This window comes from Ambystoma mexicanum, chromosome 4q (assembly GCF_040938575.1).
Source record: "Ambystoma mexicanum isolate Mex_15411 chromosome 4q, UKY_AmexF1_1, whole genome shotgun sequence".
NCBI lineage: Eukaryota > Metazoa > Chordata > Amphibia > Caudata > Ambystomatidae > Ambystoma > Ambystoma mexicanum.
Window position 1 is genome coordinate 1,009,084,489 of NC_090928.1, and position 16,400 is coordinate 1,009,100,888.

The window sequence follows — 16,400 nt, forward strand, 5'->3', positions numbered from 1 at the left end:
GTAGGACTCCAAACCGGGTTGTTGCACAGAGTTTCAGTCAAAAAGGCTGGAGACTGCAATGACTGCTTCCACTTGCACATCACTTAGCTCCGCTTCGCGGTCCTGGGAGTTTTTAACCCCTGCACTGCCAGAGGTAGTAGACAGTGAAGTAGGACTCCAAACCAGGTTGTTGCACAGAGTTTCAGTCAAAAAGGCTGGAGACTGCAATGACTGCTTCCACTTGCACACAACTTCGCTCTGCTTCGCGGTCCTAGGAGCTTTTAACCCCTGCACATCCAGAAGAAGTAGACAGTGAAGTAGGACACCAAACCAGGTTGTTGCACAGAGTTTCAGTCAAAAAGGCTGGAGACTGCAAAGACTGCTTCCACTTGCACACCACTTCGCTCCGCTTCGCGGTCCTGGGAGTTTTTAACCCTTCACAGCCAGAAGTAGTAGACAGTGAAGTAAGACTCCAAACCAGGTTGTTGCACAGAGTTTCAGTCAAAAAGGCTGGAGACTGCAATGACTGCTTCCACTGGCACACCACTTCGCTCCGCTTCGCGGTCCTGGGACTTTTTAACCCTTCACAGCCAGAAGTAGTAGACAGTGAAGTAGGACTCCAAACCAGGTTGTTGCACAGAGTTTCAGTCAAAAAGGCTGGAGACTGCAATGACTGCTTCCGCTTGCACACCACTTCGCTCCGCTTCGCGGTCCTGGGAGTTTTTAACCCCTGCACAGCCAGAAGTAGTAGACAGTGAAGTAGGACTCCAAACCAGGTTGTTGCACAGAGTTTCAGTTAAAAAGACTGAAGACTGCAATGACTGCTTCCACTTGCACACCACTTCGCTCCGCTTCGCGGTCCTGGGAGTTTTTAACCCCTGCACAGCCCGAAGTAGTAGACAGTGAAGTAGGACTCCAAACCAGGTTGTTGCACAGAGTTTCAGTCAAAAAGGCTGGAGACTGCAATGACTGCTTCCACTTGCACACCACTTCGCTCTGCTTCGCGGTCCTGGGAGTTTTTAACTCCTGCACAGCCAGAAGTAGTAGACAGTGAAGTAGGACTCCAAACCAGGTTGTTGCACAGAGATTCAGTCAAAAAGGCTGGACACTGTAATGACTGCTTCCACTTGCACACCACTTCGCTCCGCTTCGCAGTCCTGGGCATTTTTAACCCCTGCACAGCCAGAAGTAGTAGACAGTGAAGTAGGACTCCAAACCAGGTTGTTGCACAGAGTTTCAGTCAAAAAGGCTGGAGACTGCAACGACTGCTTCCACTTGCACACCGCTTCGCGGTCCTGGGAGTTTTTAACCCTTGCAAAGCCAGAAGTAGTAGACAGTGAAGTAGGACTCCAAACCAGGTTGTTGCACAGAGTTTCAGTCAAAAAGGCTGGAGACTGCAATGACTGCTTCCACTTGCACACCGCTTCGCGGCCCTGGGAGTTTTTAACCCTTCACAGACAGAAGTAGTAGACAGTGAAGTAAGACTCCAAACCAGGTTGTTGCACAAAGTTTCAGTCAAAAAGGCTGGAGACTGCAATGACTGCTTCCACTTGCACACCACTTCGCTCAGCTTCGCGGTCCTGGGAGTTTTTAACCCCTGCACAGCCAGAAGTAGTAGACAGTGAAGTAGGACTCAAAACCAGGTTGTTGCACAGAGTTTCAGTCAAAAAGGCTGGAGACTGCAATGACTGCTTCCACTTGCACACCACTTCGCTCTGCTTCGCGGTCCTGTGAGTTTTTAACCCCTCCACAGCCAGAAGTAGTAGACAGTGAAGTAGGACTCCAAACAAGGTTGTTGCACAGAGTTTCAGTCAAAAAGGCTGGAGACTGCAATGACTGCTTCCACTTGCACACCACTTCGCTCCGCTTCGCGGTCCTGGGAGTTTTTACGCCTGCACAGCCAGAAGTAGTAGACAGTGAAGTAGGACTCAAAACCAGGTTGTTGCACAGAGTTTCAGTCAAAAAGGCTGGAGACTGCAATGACTGCTTCCACTTGCAGACCGCTTCGCGGTCCTGGGAGTTTTTAACCCCTGCACAGCCAGAAGTAGTAGACAGTGAAGTAGGACTCCAAACCAGGTTGTTGCACAGAGTTTCAGTCAAAAAGGCTGGAGACTGCAATGACTGCTTCCACTTGCACACCACTTCGCTCTGCTTCGCGGTCCTGTGAGTTTTTAACCCCTCCACAGCCAGAAGTAGTAGACAGTGAAGTAGGACTCCAAACAAGGTTGTTGCACAGAGTTTCAGTCAAAAAGGCTGGAGACTGCAATGACTGCTTCCACTTGCACAGCACTTCGCTCCGCTTCGCGGTCCTGGGAGTTTTTAACCCGTCACAGCAAGAAGTAGTAGACAGTGAAGTAGGACTCCAAACCAGGTTGTTGCACAGAGTTTCAGTCAAAAAGGCTGGAGACTGCAATGACTGCTTCCACTTGCACACCACTTCGCTCCGCTTCGCGGTCCTGGGAGTTTTTAACCCTTCACAGCCAGAAGTAGTAGACAGTGAAGTAAGACTCCAAACCAGGTTGTTGCACAGCGTTTCAGTCAAAAAGGCTGGAGACTGCAATGACTGCTTCCACTTGCACAGCACTTCGCTCCGCTTCGCGGTCCTGGGAGTTTTTAACCCGTCACAGCAAGAAGTAGTAGACAGTGAAGTAGGACTCCAAACCAGGTTGTTGCACAGAGTTTCAGTCAAAAAGGCTGGAGACTGCAATGACTGCTTCCACTTGCACACCACTTCGCACCACTTTGCGGTCCTGGGAGTTTTTAACCCCTGCACAGCCAGAAGTAGTAGACAGTGAAGTAGGACTCCAAACCAGGTTGTTGCACAGAGTTTCAGTTAAAAAGACTGGAGACTGCAATGACTGCTTCCACTTGCACACCACTTTGCTCCGCTTCGCGGTCCTGGGAGTTTTTAACCCCTGCACAGCCAGAAGTAGTAGACAGTGAAGTAGGACTCCAAACCAGGTTGTTGCACAGAGTTTCAGTCAAAAAGGCTGGAGACTGTAATGACTGCTTCCACTTGCACACCACTTCGCTCCGCTTCGCGGTCCTGGGCATTTTTAACCCCTGCACAGCCAGAAGTAGTAGACAGTGAAGTAGGACTCCAAACCAGGTTGTTGCACAGAGTTTCAGTCAAAAAGGCTGGAGACTGCAACGACTGCTTCCACTTGCACACCGCTTCGCGGTCCTGGGAGTTTTTAACCCCTGCACAGCCAGAAGTAGTAGACAGTGAAGTAGGACTCCAAACCAGGTTGTTGCACAGAGTTTCAGTCAAAAAGGCTGGAGACTGCAATGACTGCTTCCACTTGCACACCACTTCGCTCTGCTTCGCGGTCCTGGGAGTTTTTAACTCCTGCACAGCCAGAAGTAGTAGACAGTGAAGTAGGACTCCAAACCAGGTTGTTGCACAGAGATTCAGTCAAAAAGGCTGGACACTGTAATGACTGCTTCCACTTGCACACCACTTCGCTCCGCTTCGCAGTCCTGGGCATTTTTAACCCCTGCACAGCCAGAAGTAGTAGACAGTGAAGTAGGACTCCAAACCAGGTTGTTGCACAGAGTTTCAGTCAAAAAGGCTGGAGACTGCAACGACTGCTTCCACTTGCACACCGCTTCGCGGTCCTGGGAGTTTTTAACCCTTGCAAAGCCAGAAGTAGTAGACAGTGAAGTAGGACTCCAAACCAGGTTGTTGCACAGAGTTTCAGTCAAAAAGGCTGGAGACTGCAATGACTGCTTCCACTTGCACACCGCTTCGCGGCCCTGGGAGTTTTTAACCCTTCACAGACAGAAGTAGTAGACAGTGAAGTAAGACTCCAAACCAGGTTGTTGCACAAAGTTTCAGTCAAAAAGGCTGGAGACTGCAATGACTGCTTCCACTTGCACACCACTTCGCTCAGCTTCGCGGTCCTGGGAGTTTTTAACCCCTGCACAGCCAGAAGTAGTAGACAGTGAAGTAGGACTCAAAACCAGGTTGTTGCACAGAGTTTCAGTCAAAAAGGCTGGAGACTGCAATGACTGCTTCCACTTGCACACCACTTCGCTCTGCTTCGCGGTCCTGTGAGTTTTTAACCCCTCCACAGCCAGAAGTAGTAGACAGTGAAGTAGGACTCCAAACAAGGTTGTTGCACAGAGTTTCAGTCAAAAAGGCTGGAGACTGCAATGACTGCTTCCACTTGCACACCACTTCGCTCCGCTTCGCGGTCCTGGGAGTTTTTACGCCTGCACAGCCAGAAGTAGTAGACAGTGAAGTAGGACTCAAAACCAGGTTGTTGCACAGAGTTTCAGTCAAAAAGGCTGGAGACTGCAATGACTGCTTCCACTTGCAGACCGCTTCGCGGTCCTGGGAGTTTTTAACCCCTGCACAGCCAGAAGTAGTAGACAGTGAAGTAGGACTCCAAACCAGGTTGTTGCACAGAGTTTCAGTCAAAAAGGCTGGAGACTGCAATGACTGCTTCCACTTGCACACCACTTCGCTCTGCTTCGCGGTCCTGTGAGTTTTTAACCCCTCCACAGCCAGAAGTAGTAGACAGTGAAGTAGGACTCCAAACAAGGTTGTTGCACAGAGTTTCAGTCAAAAAGGCTGGAGACTGCAATGACTGCTTCCACTTGCACAGCACTTCGCTCCGCTTCGCGGTCCTGGGAGTTTTTAACCCGTCACAGCAAGAAGTAGTAGACAGTGAAGTAGGACTCCAAACCAGGTTGTTGCACAGAGTTTCAGTCAAAAAGGCTGGAGACTGCAATGACTGCTTCCACTTGCACACCACTTCGCTCCGCTTCGCGGTCCTGGGAGTTTTTAACCCTTCACAGCCAGAAGTAGTAGACAGTGAAGTAAGACTCCAAACCAGGTTGTTGCACAGAGTTTCAGTCAAAAAGGCTGGAGACTGCAATGACTGCTTCCACTTGCACACCACTTCGCACCACTTTGCGGTCCTGGGAGTTTTTAACCCCTGCACAGCCAGAAGTAGTAGACAGTGAAGTAGGACTCCAAACCAGGTTGTTGCACAGAGTTTCAGTTAAAAAGACTGGAGACTGCAATGACTGCTTCCACTTGCACACCACTTTGCTCCGCTTCGCGGTCCTGGGAGTTTTTAACCCCTGCACAGCCAGAAGTAGTAGACAGTGAAGTAGGACTCCAAACCAGGTTGTTGCACAGAGTTTCAGTCAAAAAGGCTGGAGACTGTAATGACTGCTTCCACTTGCACACCACTTCGCTCCGCTTCGCGGTCCTGGGCATTTTTAACCCCTGCACAGCCAGAAGTAGTAGACAGTGAAGTAGGACTCCAAACCAGGTTGTTGCACAGAGTTTCAGTCAAAAAGGCTGGAGACTGCAACGACTGCTTCCACTTGCACACCGCTTCGCGGTCCTGGGAGTTTTTAACCCCTGCACAGCCAGAAGTAGTAGACAGTGAAGTAGGTCTCCAAACCAGGTTGTTGCACAGAGTTTCAATCAAAAAGGCTGGAGACTGCAATGAATGCTTCCACTTGCACACCACTTCGCGGTCCTGGGAGTTTTTAACCCCTGCACAGCCAGAAGTAGTAGACAGTGAAGTAGGACTCCAAACCAGGTTGTTACACAGAGTTTCAGTCAAAAAGGCTGGAGACTGCAATGACTGCTTCCACTTGCACACCACTTCGCTCAGCTTCGCGGTCCGGGGAATTTTTAACCCCTGCACAGCCAGAAGTAGTAGACAGTGAAGAAGAACTCAAAACCAGGTTGTTGCACAGAGTTTCAGTCAAAAAGGCTGGAGACTGCAATGACTGCTTCCACTTGCACACCACTTCGCGGTCCTGTGAGTTTTTAACCCCTCCACAGCCAGAAGTAGTAGACAGTGAAGTAGGACTCCAAACAAGGTTGTTGCACAGAGTTTCAGTCAAAAAGGCTGGAGACTGCAATGACTGCTTCCACTTGCACACCACTTCGCTCCGCTTCGCGGTCCTGGGAGTTTTTAACCCTTCACAGCCAGAAGTAGTAGACAGTGAAGTAGGACTCCAAACCAGGTTGTTGCACAGAGTTTCAGTCAAAAAGGCTGGAGACTGCAATGACTGCTTCCACTTGCACACCACTTCGCTCCGCTTCGCGGTCCTGGGAGTTTTTAACCCCTGCAAAGCCAGAAGTAGTAGACAGTGAAGTAGGACTCCAAACCAGGTTGTTGCACAGAGTTTCAGTCAAAAAGGCTGGAGACTGCAATGACTGCTTCCACTTGCACACCGATTCGCGGCCCTGGGAGTTTTTAACCCTTCACAGCCAGAAGTAGTAGACAGTGAAGTAAGACTCCAAACCAGGTTGTTGCACAAAGTTTCAGTCAAAAAGGCTGGAGACTGCAATGACTGCTTCCGCTTGCACACCACTTCGCTCCACTTCGCGGTCCTGGGAGTTTTTAACCCCTGCACAGCCAGAAGTAGTAGACAGTGAAGTAGGACTCCAAACCAGGTTGTTGCACAGGGTTTCAGTTAAAAAGACTGGAGACTGCAATGACTGCTTCCACTTGCACACCACTTCGCTCCGCTTCGCGGTCCTGGGAGTTTTTAACCCCTGCACAGCCAGAAGTAGTAGACAGTGAAGTAGGACTCCAAACCAGGTTGTTGCACAGAGTTTCAGTCAAAGGCTGGAGACTGTAATGACTGCTTCCACTTGCACATCACTTCGCTCCGCTTCGCGGTCCTGGGAGTTTTTAAGCCCTGCACAGCCAGAAGTAGTAGACAGTGAAGTAGGACTCCAAACCAGGTTGTTGCACAGAGTTTCAGTCAAAAAGGCTGGAGACTGCAATGATTGCTTCCACTTGCAGACCGCTTCGCGGTCCTGGGAGTTTTTAACCCCTGCACAGCCAGAAGTAGTAGACAGTGAAGTAGGTCTCCAAACCAGGTTGTTGCACAGAGTTTCAATCAAAAAGGCTGGAGACTGCAATGACTGCTTCCACTTGCATACCACTTTGCGGTCCTGGGAGTTTTTAACCCTTCACAGCCAGAAGTAGTAGACAGTGAAGTAGGACTCCAAACCAGGTTGTTGCACAGAGTTTCAGTCAAAAAGGCTGGAGACTGCAATGACTGCTTCCACTTGCACACCACTTCGCTCCGTTTCGCGGTCCTGGGAGTTTTTAACCCCTGCACAGCCAGAAGTAGTAGACAGTGAAGTAGGACTCCAAACCAGGTTGTTACACAGAGTTTCAGTCAAAAAGGCTGGAGACTGCAATGACTGCTTCCACTTGCACACCGCTTCGCGGTCCTGGGAGTTTTTAACCCTTCACAGCCAGAAGTAGTAGACAGTGAAGTAAGACTCCAAACCAGGTTGTTGCACAAAGTTTCAGTCAAAAAGGCTGGAGACTGCAATGACTGCTTCCACTTGCACACCACTTCGCTCCGCTTTGCGGTCCTGGGAGTTTTTAACCCCTGCACAGCCAGAAGTAGTAGACAGTGAAGTAGGACTCCAAACCAGGTTGTTGCACAGAGTTTCAGTCAAAAAGGCTGGAGACTGCAATGACTGCTTCCACTGGCACACCACTTCGCTCCGCTTTGCGGTCCTGGGAGTTTTTAACTCCTGCACAGCCAGAAGTAGTAGACAGTGAAGTAGGACTCCAAACCAGGTTGTTGCACAGAGATTCAGTCAAAAAGGCTGGAGACTGTAATGACTGCTTCCACTTGCACACCACTTCGCTCCGCTTCGCGGTCCTGGGCATTTTTAACCCCTGCACAGCCAGAAGTAGTAGACAGTGAAGTAGGACTCCAAACCAGGTTGTTGCACAGAGTTTCAGTCAAAAAGGCTGGAGACTGCAACGACTGCTTCCACTTGCACACCGCTTCGCGGTCCTGGGAGTTTTTAACCCCTGCACAGCCAGAAGTAGTAGACAGTGAAGTAGGTCTCCAAACCAGGTTGTTGCACAGAGTTTCAATCAAAAAGGCTGGAGACTGCAATGACTGCTTCCACTTGCACACCACTTCGCGGTCCTGGGAGTTTTTAACCCCTGCACAGCCAGAAGTAGTAGACAGTGAAGTAGGACTCCAAACCAGGTTGTTACACAGAGTTTCAGTCAAAAAGGCTGGAGACTGCAATGACTGCTTCCACTTGCACACCACTTCGCTCAGCTTCGCGGTCCGGGGAATTTTTAACCCCTGCACAGCCAGAAGTAGTAGACAGTGAAGAAGAACTCAAAACCAGGTTGTTGCACAGAGTTTCAGTCAAAAAGGCTGGAGACTGCAATGACTGCTTCCACTTGCACACCACTTCGCGGTCCTGTGAGTTTTTAACCCCTCCACAGCCAGAAGTAGTAGACAGTGAAGTAGGACTCCAAACAAGGTTGTTGCACAGAGTTTCAGTCAAAAAGGCTGGAGACTGCAATGACTGCTTCCACTTGCACACCACTTCGCTCCGCTTCGCGGTCCTGGGAGTTTTTAACCCCTGCACAGCCAGAAGTAGTAGACAGTGAAGTAGGACTCCAAACCAGGTTGTTGCACAGAGTTTCAGTTAAAAAGACTGGAGACTGCAATGACTGCTTCCACTTGCACACCACTTCGCTCCGCTTCGCGGTCCTGGGAGTTTTTAACCCCTGCACAGCCAGAAGTAGTAGACAGTGAAGTAGGACTCCAAACCAGGTTGTTGCACAGAGTTTCAGTCAAAGGCTGGAGACTGTAATGACTGCTTCCACTTGCACATCACTTCGCTCCGCTTCGCGGTCCTGGGAGTTTTTAAGCCCTCCACAGCCAGAAGTAGTAGACAGTGAAGTAGGACTCCAAACCAGGTTGTTGCACAGAGTTTCAGTCAAAAAGGCTGGAGACTGCAATGACTGCTTCCACTTGCAGACCGCTTCGCGGTCCTGGGAGTTTTTAACCCCTGCACAGCCAGAAGTAGTAGACAGTGAAGTAGGTCTCCAAACCAGGTTGTTGCACAGAGTTTCAATCAAAAAGGCTGGAGACTGCAATGACTGCTTCCACTTGCATACCACTTCGCGGTCCTGGGAGTTTTTAACCCTTCACAGCCAGAAGTAGTAGACAGTGAAGTAGGACTCCAAACCAGGTTGTTGCACAGAGTTTCAGTCAAAAAGGCTGGAGACTGCAATGACTGCTTCCACTTGCACACCACTTCGCTCCGCTTCGCGGTCCTGGGAGTTTTTAACCCCTGCACAGCCAGAAGTAGTAGACAGTGAAGTAGGACTCCAAACCAGGTTGTTACACAGAGTTTCAGTCAAAAAGGCTGGAGACTGCAATGACTGCTTCCACTTGCACACCGCTTCGCGGTCCTGGGAGTTTTTAACCCTTCACAGCCAGAAGTAGTAGACAGTGAAGTAGGACTCCAAACCAGGTTGTTACACAGAGTTTCAGTCAAAAAGTCTGGAGACTGCAATGACTGCTTCCACTTGCACACCACTTCGCTCCGCTTTGCGGTCCTGGGAGTTTTTAACCCCTGCACAGCCAGAAGTAGTAGACAGTGAAGTAGGACTCCAAACCAGGTTGTTGCACAGAGTTTCAGTCAAAAAGGCTGGAGACTGCAATGACTGCTTCCACTGGCACACAACTTCGCTCCGCTTCGCGGTCCTGGGAGTTTTTAACTCCTGCACAGCCAGAAGTAGTAGACAGTGAAGTAGGACTCCAAACCAGGTTGTTGCACAGAGATTCAGTCAAAAAGGCTGGAGACTGTAATGACTGCTTCCACTTGCACACCACTTCGCTCCGCTTCGCGGTCCTGGGCATTTTTAACCCCTGCACAGCCAGAAGTAGTAGACAGTGAAGTAGGACTCCAAACCAGGTTGTTGCACAGAGTTTCAGTCAAAAAGGCTGGAGACTGCAACGACTGCTTCCACTTGCACACCGCTTCGCGGTCCTGGGAGTTTTTAACCCCTGCACAGCCAGAAGTAGTAGACAGTGAAGTAGGTCTCCAAACCAGGTTGTTGCACAGAGTTTCAATCAAAAAGGCTGGAGACTGCAATGACTGCTTCCACTTGCACACCACTTCGCGGTCCTGGGAGTTTTTAACCCCTGCACAGCCAGAAGTAGTAGACAGTGAAGTAGGACTCCAAACCAGGTTGTTACACAGAGTTTCAGTCAAAAAGGCTGGAGACTGCAATGACTGCTTCCACTTGCACACGACTTCGCTCAGCTTCGCGGTCCGGGGAATTTTTAACCCCTGCACAGCCAGAAGTAGTAGACAGTGAAGAAGAACTCAAAACCAGGTTGTTGCACAGAGTTTCAGTCAAAAAGGCTGGAGACTGCAATGACTGCTTCCACTTGCACACCACTTCGCGGTCCTGTGAGTTTTTAACCCCTCCACAGCCAGAAGTAGTAGACAGTGAAGTAGGACTCCAAACAAGGTTGTTGCACAGAGTTTCAGTCAAAAAGGCTGGAGACTGCAATGACTGCTTCCACTTGCACACCACTTCGCTCCGCTTCGCGGTCCTGGGAGTTTTTAACCCTTCACAGCCAGAAGTAGTAGACAGTGAAGTAGGACTCCAAACCAGGTTGTTGCACAGAGTTTCAGTCAAAAAGGCTGGAGACTGCAATGACTGCTTCCACTTGCACACCACTTCGCTCCGCTTCGCGGTCCTGGGAATTTTTAACCCCTGCAAAGCCAGAAGTAGTAGACAGTGAAGTAGGACTCCAAACCAGGTTGTTGCACAGAGTTTCAGTCAAAAAGGCTGGAGACTGCAATGACTGCTTCCACTTGCACACCGCTTCGCGGCCCTGGGAGTTTTTAACCCTTCACAGCCAGAAGTAGTAGACAGTGAAGTAAGACTCCAAACCAGGTTGTTGCACAAAGTTTCAGTCAAAAAGGCTGGAGACTGCAATGACTGCTTCCGCTTGCACACCACTTCGCTCCACTTCGCGGTCCTGGGAGTTTTTAACCCCTGCACAGCCAGAAGTAGTAGACAGTGAAGTAGGACTCCAAACCAGGTTGTTGCACAGAGTTTCAGTTAAAAAGACTGGAGACTGCAATGACTGCTTCCACTTGCACACCACTTCGCTCCGCTTCGCGGTCCTGGGAGTTTTTAACCCCTGCACAGCCAGAAGTAGTAGAAGGGTGAAGTAGGACTCCAAACCAGGTTGTTGCACAGAGTTTCAGTCAAAGGCTGGAGACTGTAATGACTGCTTCCACTTGCACATCACTTCGCTCCGCTTCGCGGTCCTGGGAGTTTTTAAGCCCTGCACAGCCAGAAGTAGTAGACAGTGAAGTAGGACTCCAAACCAGGTTGTTGCACAGAGTTTCAGTCAAAAAGGCTGGAGACTGCAATGACTGCTTCCACTTGCAGACCGCTTCGCGGTCCTGGGAGTTTTTAACCCCTGCACAGCCAGAAGTAGTAGACAGTGAAGTAGGTCTCCAAACCAGGTTGTTGCACAGAGTTTCAATCAAAAAGGCTGGAGACTGCAATGACTGCTTCCAATTGCATACCACTTCGCGGTCCTGGGAGTTTTTAACCCTTCACAGCCAGAAGTAGTAGACAGTGAAGTAGGACTCCAAACCAGGTTGTTGCACAGAGTTTCAGTCAAAAAGGCTGGAGACTGCAATGACTGCTTCCACTTGCACACCACTTCGCTCCGCTTCGCGGTCCTGGGAGTTTTTAACACCTGCACAGCCAGAAGTAGTAGACAGTGAAGTAGGACTCCAAACCAGGTTGTTGCACAAAGTTTCAGTCAAAAAGGCTGGAGACTGCAATGACTGCTTCCACTTGCACACCACTTCGCTCCGCTTTGCGGTCCTGGGAGTTTTTAACCCCTGCACAGCCAGAAGTAGTAGACAGTGAAGTAGGACTCCAAACCAGGTTGTTGCACAGAGTTTCAGTCAAAAAGGCTGGAGACTGCAATGACTGCTTCCACTGGCACACCACTTCGCTCCGCTTCGCGGTCCTGGGAGTTTTTAACCCTTCACAGCCAGAAGTAGAAGATAGTGAAGTAGGACTCCAAACTAGGTTGTTGCACAGAGTTTCAGTCAAAAAGGCTGTAGACTGCAATGACTGCTTCCGCTTGCACACCACTTCGCTCCACTTCGCGGTCCTGGGAGTTTTTAACCCCTGCACAGCCAGAAGTAGTAGACAGTGAAGTAGGACAAACCAGGTTGTTGCACAGAGTTTCAGTTAAAAAGACTGGAGACTGCAATGACTGCTTCCACTTGCACACCACTTCGCTCCGCTTCGCGGTCCTGGGAGTTTTTAACCCCTGCACAGCCAGAAGTAGTAGACAGTGAAGTAGCACTCCAAACCAGGTTGTTGCACAGAGTTTCAGTCAAAAAGGCTGGAGACTGCAATGACTGCTTCCACTTGCACACCACTTCGCTCCGCTTCGCGGTCCTGGGAGTTTTTAACCCCTGCACAGCCAGAAGTAGTAGACAATGAAGTAGGACTCCAAACCAGGTTGTTGCACAGAGTTTCAGTCAAAAAGGCTGGAGACTGTAATGACTGCTTCCACTTGCACACCACTTCGCTCTGCTTCGCGGTCCTGGGAGTTTTTAACCCCTGCACAGCCAGAAGTAGTAGACAGTGAAGTAGGACTCCAAACCAGGTTGTTGCACAGAGTTTCAGTCAAAAAGGCTGGAGACTGCAATGACTGCTTCCACTTGCAGACCGCTTCGCGGTCCTGGGAGTTTTTAACCCCTGCACAGCCAGAAGTAGTAGACAGTGAAGTAGGTCTCCAAACCAGGTTGTTGCACAGAGTTTCAATCAAAAAGGCTGGAGACTGCAATGACTGCTTCCACTCGCATACCACTTCGCGGTCCTGGGAGTTTTGAACCCCTGCACAGCCAGAAGTAGTAGACAGTGAAGTAGGACTCCAAACCAGGTTGTTGCACAGAGTTTCAGTCAAAAAGGCTGGAGACTGCAATGACTGCTTCCACTTGCACACCACTTCGCTCTGCTTCGCGGTCCTGTGAGTTTTTAACCCCTCCACAGCCAGAAGTAGTAGACAGTGAAGTAGGACTCCAAACAAGGTTGTTGCACAGAGTTTCAGTCAAAAAGGCTGGAGACTGCAATGACTGCTTCCACTTGCACACCACTTGGCTCCGCTTCGCGGTCCTGGGAGTTTTTAACCCTTCACAGCCAGAAGTAGTAGACAGTGAAATAGGACTCCAAACCAGGTTGTTGCACAGAGTTTCAGTCAAAAAGGCTGGAGACTGCAATGACCGCTTCCACTTGCACACCACTTTGCTCCGCTTCGCGGTCCTGGGAGTTTTTAACCCCTGCACAGCCAGAAGTAGTAGACAGTGAAGTAGGACTCCAAACCAGGTTGTTGCACAGAGTTTCAGTCAAAAAGGCTGGAGACTGCAATGACTACTTCCACTTGCACACCGCTTCGCCGTCCTGGGAGTTTTTAACCCCTGCACAGCCAGAAGTAGTAGACAGTGAAGTAGGACTCCAAACCCGGTTGTTGCACAGAGTTTCAGTCAAAAAGGCTAGAGACTGCAATGACTGCTTCCACTTGCACACCACTTCGCTCCGCTTCGCGGTCCTGGGAGTTTTTAACCCCTGCACAGCCAGAAGTAGTAGACAGTGAAGTAGGACTCCAAACCAGGTTGTTGCAAGAGTTTCAGTCAAAAAAGCTGGAGACTGCAATGACTGCTTCCACTTGCACACTACTTCAATGAAACAATTTGATTATACACAGTATAGTAAATCCTTCTTTTTACTTTTGTGTAATAATTTCAAAATCGAAAGAAAAATGCATCTTTATTTTCTGCTCCACCTTTCCCTCCTTTTCCCCCATGTGTGTCTGATCAGTTCAGTAGCAAGGGGCAACCTCTCTCTCCACCTCTCCTGTACCACGTTACATTCTTGTAACAAGACTGGAAAGAAGAAAATGAGTTTCATCATCCTTAACTTTTGAACGGACTCAAGCCCATTTGTTACAATTCACACAAATGCATTCGAAAACCTTTTGACCAAACTGAGTTGAGCCAATCTGAACCAAAAGGTACATCTGTTTGTTTTCCAGCTAGTTTCAGCTTCAATGAGATAAGAATTGAATCTGACATGTGTAGGTTCAACCTCATTTCCTTCTTGAATCAGCTTCATAAACGTTTGACTTTTTCAACCTGGTCAAAAAATATGATTTCAATTATTGTATTACTAATTAATAAGAGCACTTTATGCCTTGCCCGATTTTAGTGTGTATTACATCAGCAGAGATCACAACTACACACAGTCCCATACTCTTCTAATTACTTCGAGCAATAAAGCTAACATTGTTCTTGTGAAGAGTAGTACATTAGGGTGACCTAATTTAGAATGTCTTAGTTTACAGATTGGGAAATGGGCCCCATTTTCTTTTATTGGAGTAGAGAGTATGCACCGCTAGTACACACCTGGATGCCCCACATTCCATCTTGGGCAAGATTCCATAATGCTTTACTAATGTGTCATTGCCGGTAAACTCTTATTTAAAATAACACACATGTACATTTAGAAAAAAAACACATTAGCAAATACTCTTCCAGACTATATATTGAAAGGCAATGTCATGGGTAATTCACTTACCTGTGAAAATTGTATTGACTGGAAGTGTGCTGCTGTGGAATTTATAGTAGCCATGACCTGGGAAACGAACCCCCTGCATAACTTCTTCATGCTGTGATGTTCTTAATGACACGTCCATTCTTTCTAATTGGTACATAGGAGAAGGCCCGTTCAGTTCCTCTGGTGAATTCCAGAGAACCTGTATTGATGTGCTGTTGAGTCCCTTCACTCGAGGTGGATGCAATGTTTCTGGAGCTAAATATTAGAAAACAGTGTTCATTTATTAATTTTGCTTTTGAGACTATAATATCTATTCGTATTAATTTGCGTTCTTAAAACACATAACCAAAATAATAGCAATTAACGATTCCATGTTCATGTATGAAACAAATGTGTGCTATTAGACAAACTTTAAACCCAGGGCAAAATAAAATATCAGTATGGGAAAGCTGTTCGAGTGCAAACAATATTATTTTAATGCATTTGCGCACCATGCAAATGTTTGCCATAGTCCTAGTGCTTTCCCATTATGCAAAAATGCAATACAATAATATGTTTGTGTACTTCTAATGCTAATTTCACTTGCACAGGTGCAGTGTTTCTGTGTTTCTGTAATATTACCCTATATGTTGAACAGTACAACAGGTCCATTTAGGTAAATAATGTCATTAGCAATGAAAAAACTATAAATACATATAATCAACACAATCAATGTATATTTAAGAAGACTTCACATTCGCTAACACTACACAATAAACTATTTATAGGAATAAACTATGAATTCAATGATCAATGCTGCTCAGCATTATAGTGGAGTAGCTATTGAATATGGTATATAATTAACACACTTTAGTTAATAAAAGGTCAGAGTTTGTAATTAGTCACAACAGAATAAATACATCTGTTCCAAGTTACAAACTTACTTAGGAGTAAGCCTGTGTGGTTCTTTGGCCATAACGTGAAATTTCTGAAAATGTGTTGTTTTCCCGGCACAATACTTTAACAGATTCAGGAGATGTTCAGTGCTGAGACAGGGGAGCCATGCAATAAGACTATAGCAATATTCTACCATATCTCAAATAAGGGACTTCAAAAAGAGGTGCAGAAAGATGTGGACAAGGTAAGAGTGATAGAGGCCAAGGGATGGGCAGAGATTCAGGCAATTATAGTATATCATTGCAGGCGGTGGCAGGCTGAAGCAAAGCTAGTACAGTAGAAATAAGCAAAGTCAAGCATAGAAAGAGTGGTGATTACAGGCCCACCTGTATAGCAGGTAGAAGGGAGAATGGCTCCAGGAGAAATGAGAGTGGCACCAGAGTGGACAGAAGGGTGCCAAGGTTATCTTGACAACCGAAGTTACCAAGCACGTTATTAGGGAGGTTATCCACAATGAAGAGGGGGGTTCCAAGGAGGCCGAGGAAGTAGGGGAGGAGGATTTGGATGGATGGGGCAGAGATTTGGTGAACCAGGACCATGTTGGTCATGTGGAAGACTGGGCCTTTTGCACAAGAGTGTTGGAACATGCAGGCGCATATCCCAGTGGACCAGAGGCCCCCATTACATATAAACAGCAGTAAGGCATGATACCTCCTACTGCCCGTTATGGCGCGACGCCTGTGCAGGTGTCACAGCTGAGACAATTGCCCCAATTACACTGCCAACACTGCAGACAACAGATACAAAGTAGATAAAGATACAATGCAATACTGTCAGAAAAAGGAACTGTACTCGGAAAAAAAATATATAATTTGCATGTAAAATAATAACCCCAGAAAGAGTAGCTGCAATACAGAACACACCACAGCCAACCACAGCTAAAGAAATGCAACCATTTTTGGGTTTTGCATAACTATTTTAAAGCATGGAGGATTTTAGACTATTCCTGCTACACAAAAAATGGATGGCAGGGTCTCAAAGAAGCACAGAGATGCCAAGGGTCAATAACATGAACATGAAAAAAGATAACCTGTTTCCAGGAACTCAAAAATGTCATATGTC

At 47.9% G+C, this 16,400-nt stretch overlaps 1 protein-coding gene across 1 annotated transcript in view; it reads right to left on the reverse strand.

The window, feature by feature from the left end:
• USH2A (usherin) overlaps positions 1 to 16,400 on the reverse strand; it is a 4,817,015-nt gene that overhangs the window by 3,533,136 nt on the left and 1,267,479 nt on the right. Inside the window, exon 21 of the mRNA XM_069608572.1 lies at positions 14,424 to 14,657. Coding sequence (XP_069464673.1) covers positions 14,424 to 14,657 — 234 coding nt within the window. The remainder of the gene's footprint in view (positions 1 to 14,423; positions 14,658 to 16,400) is intronic.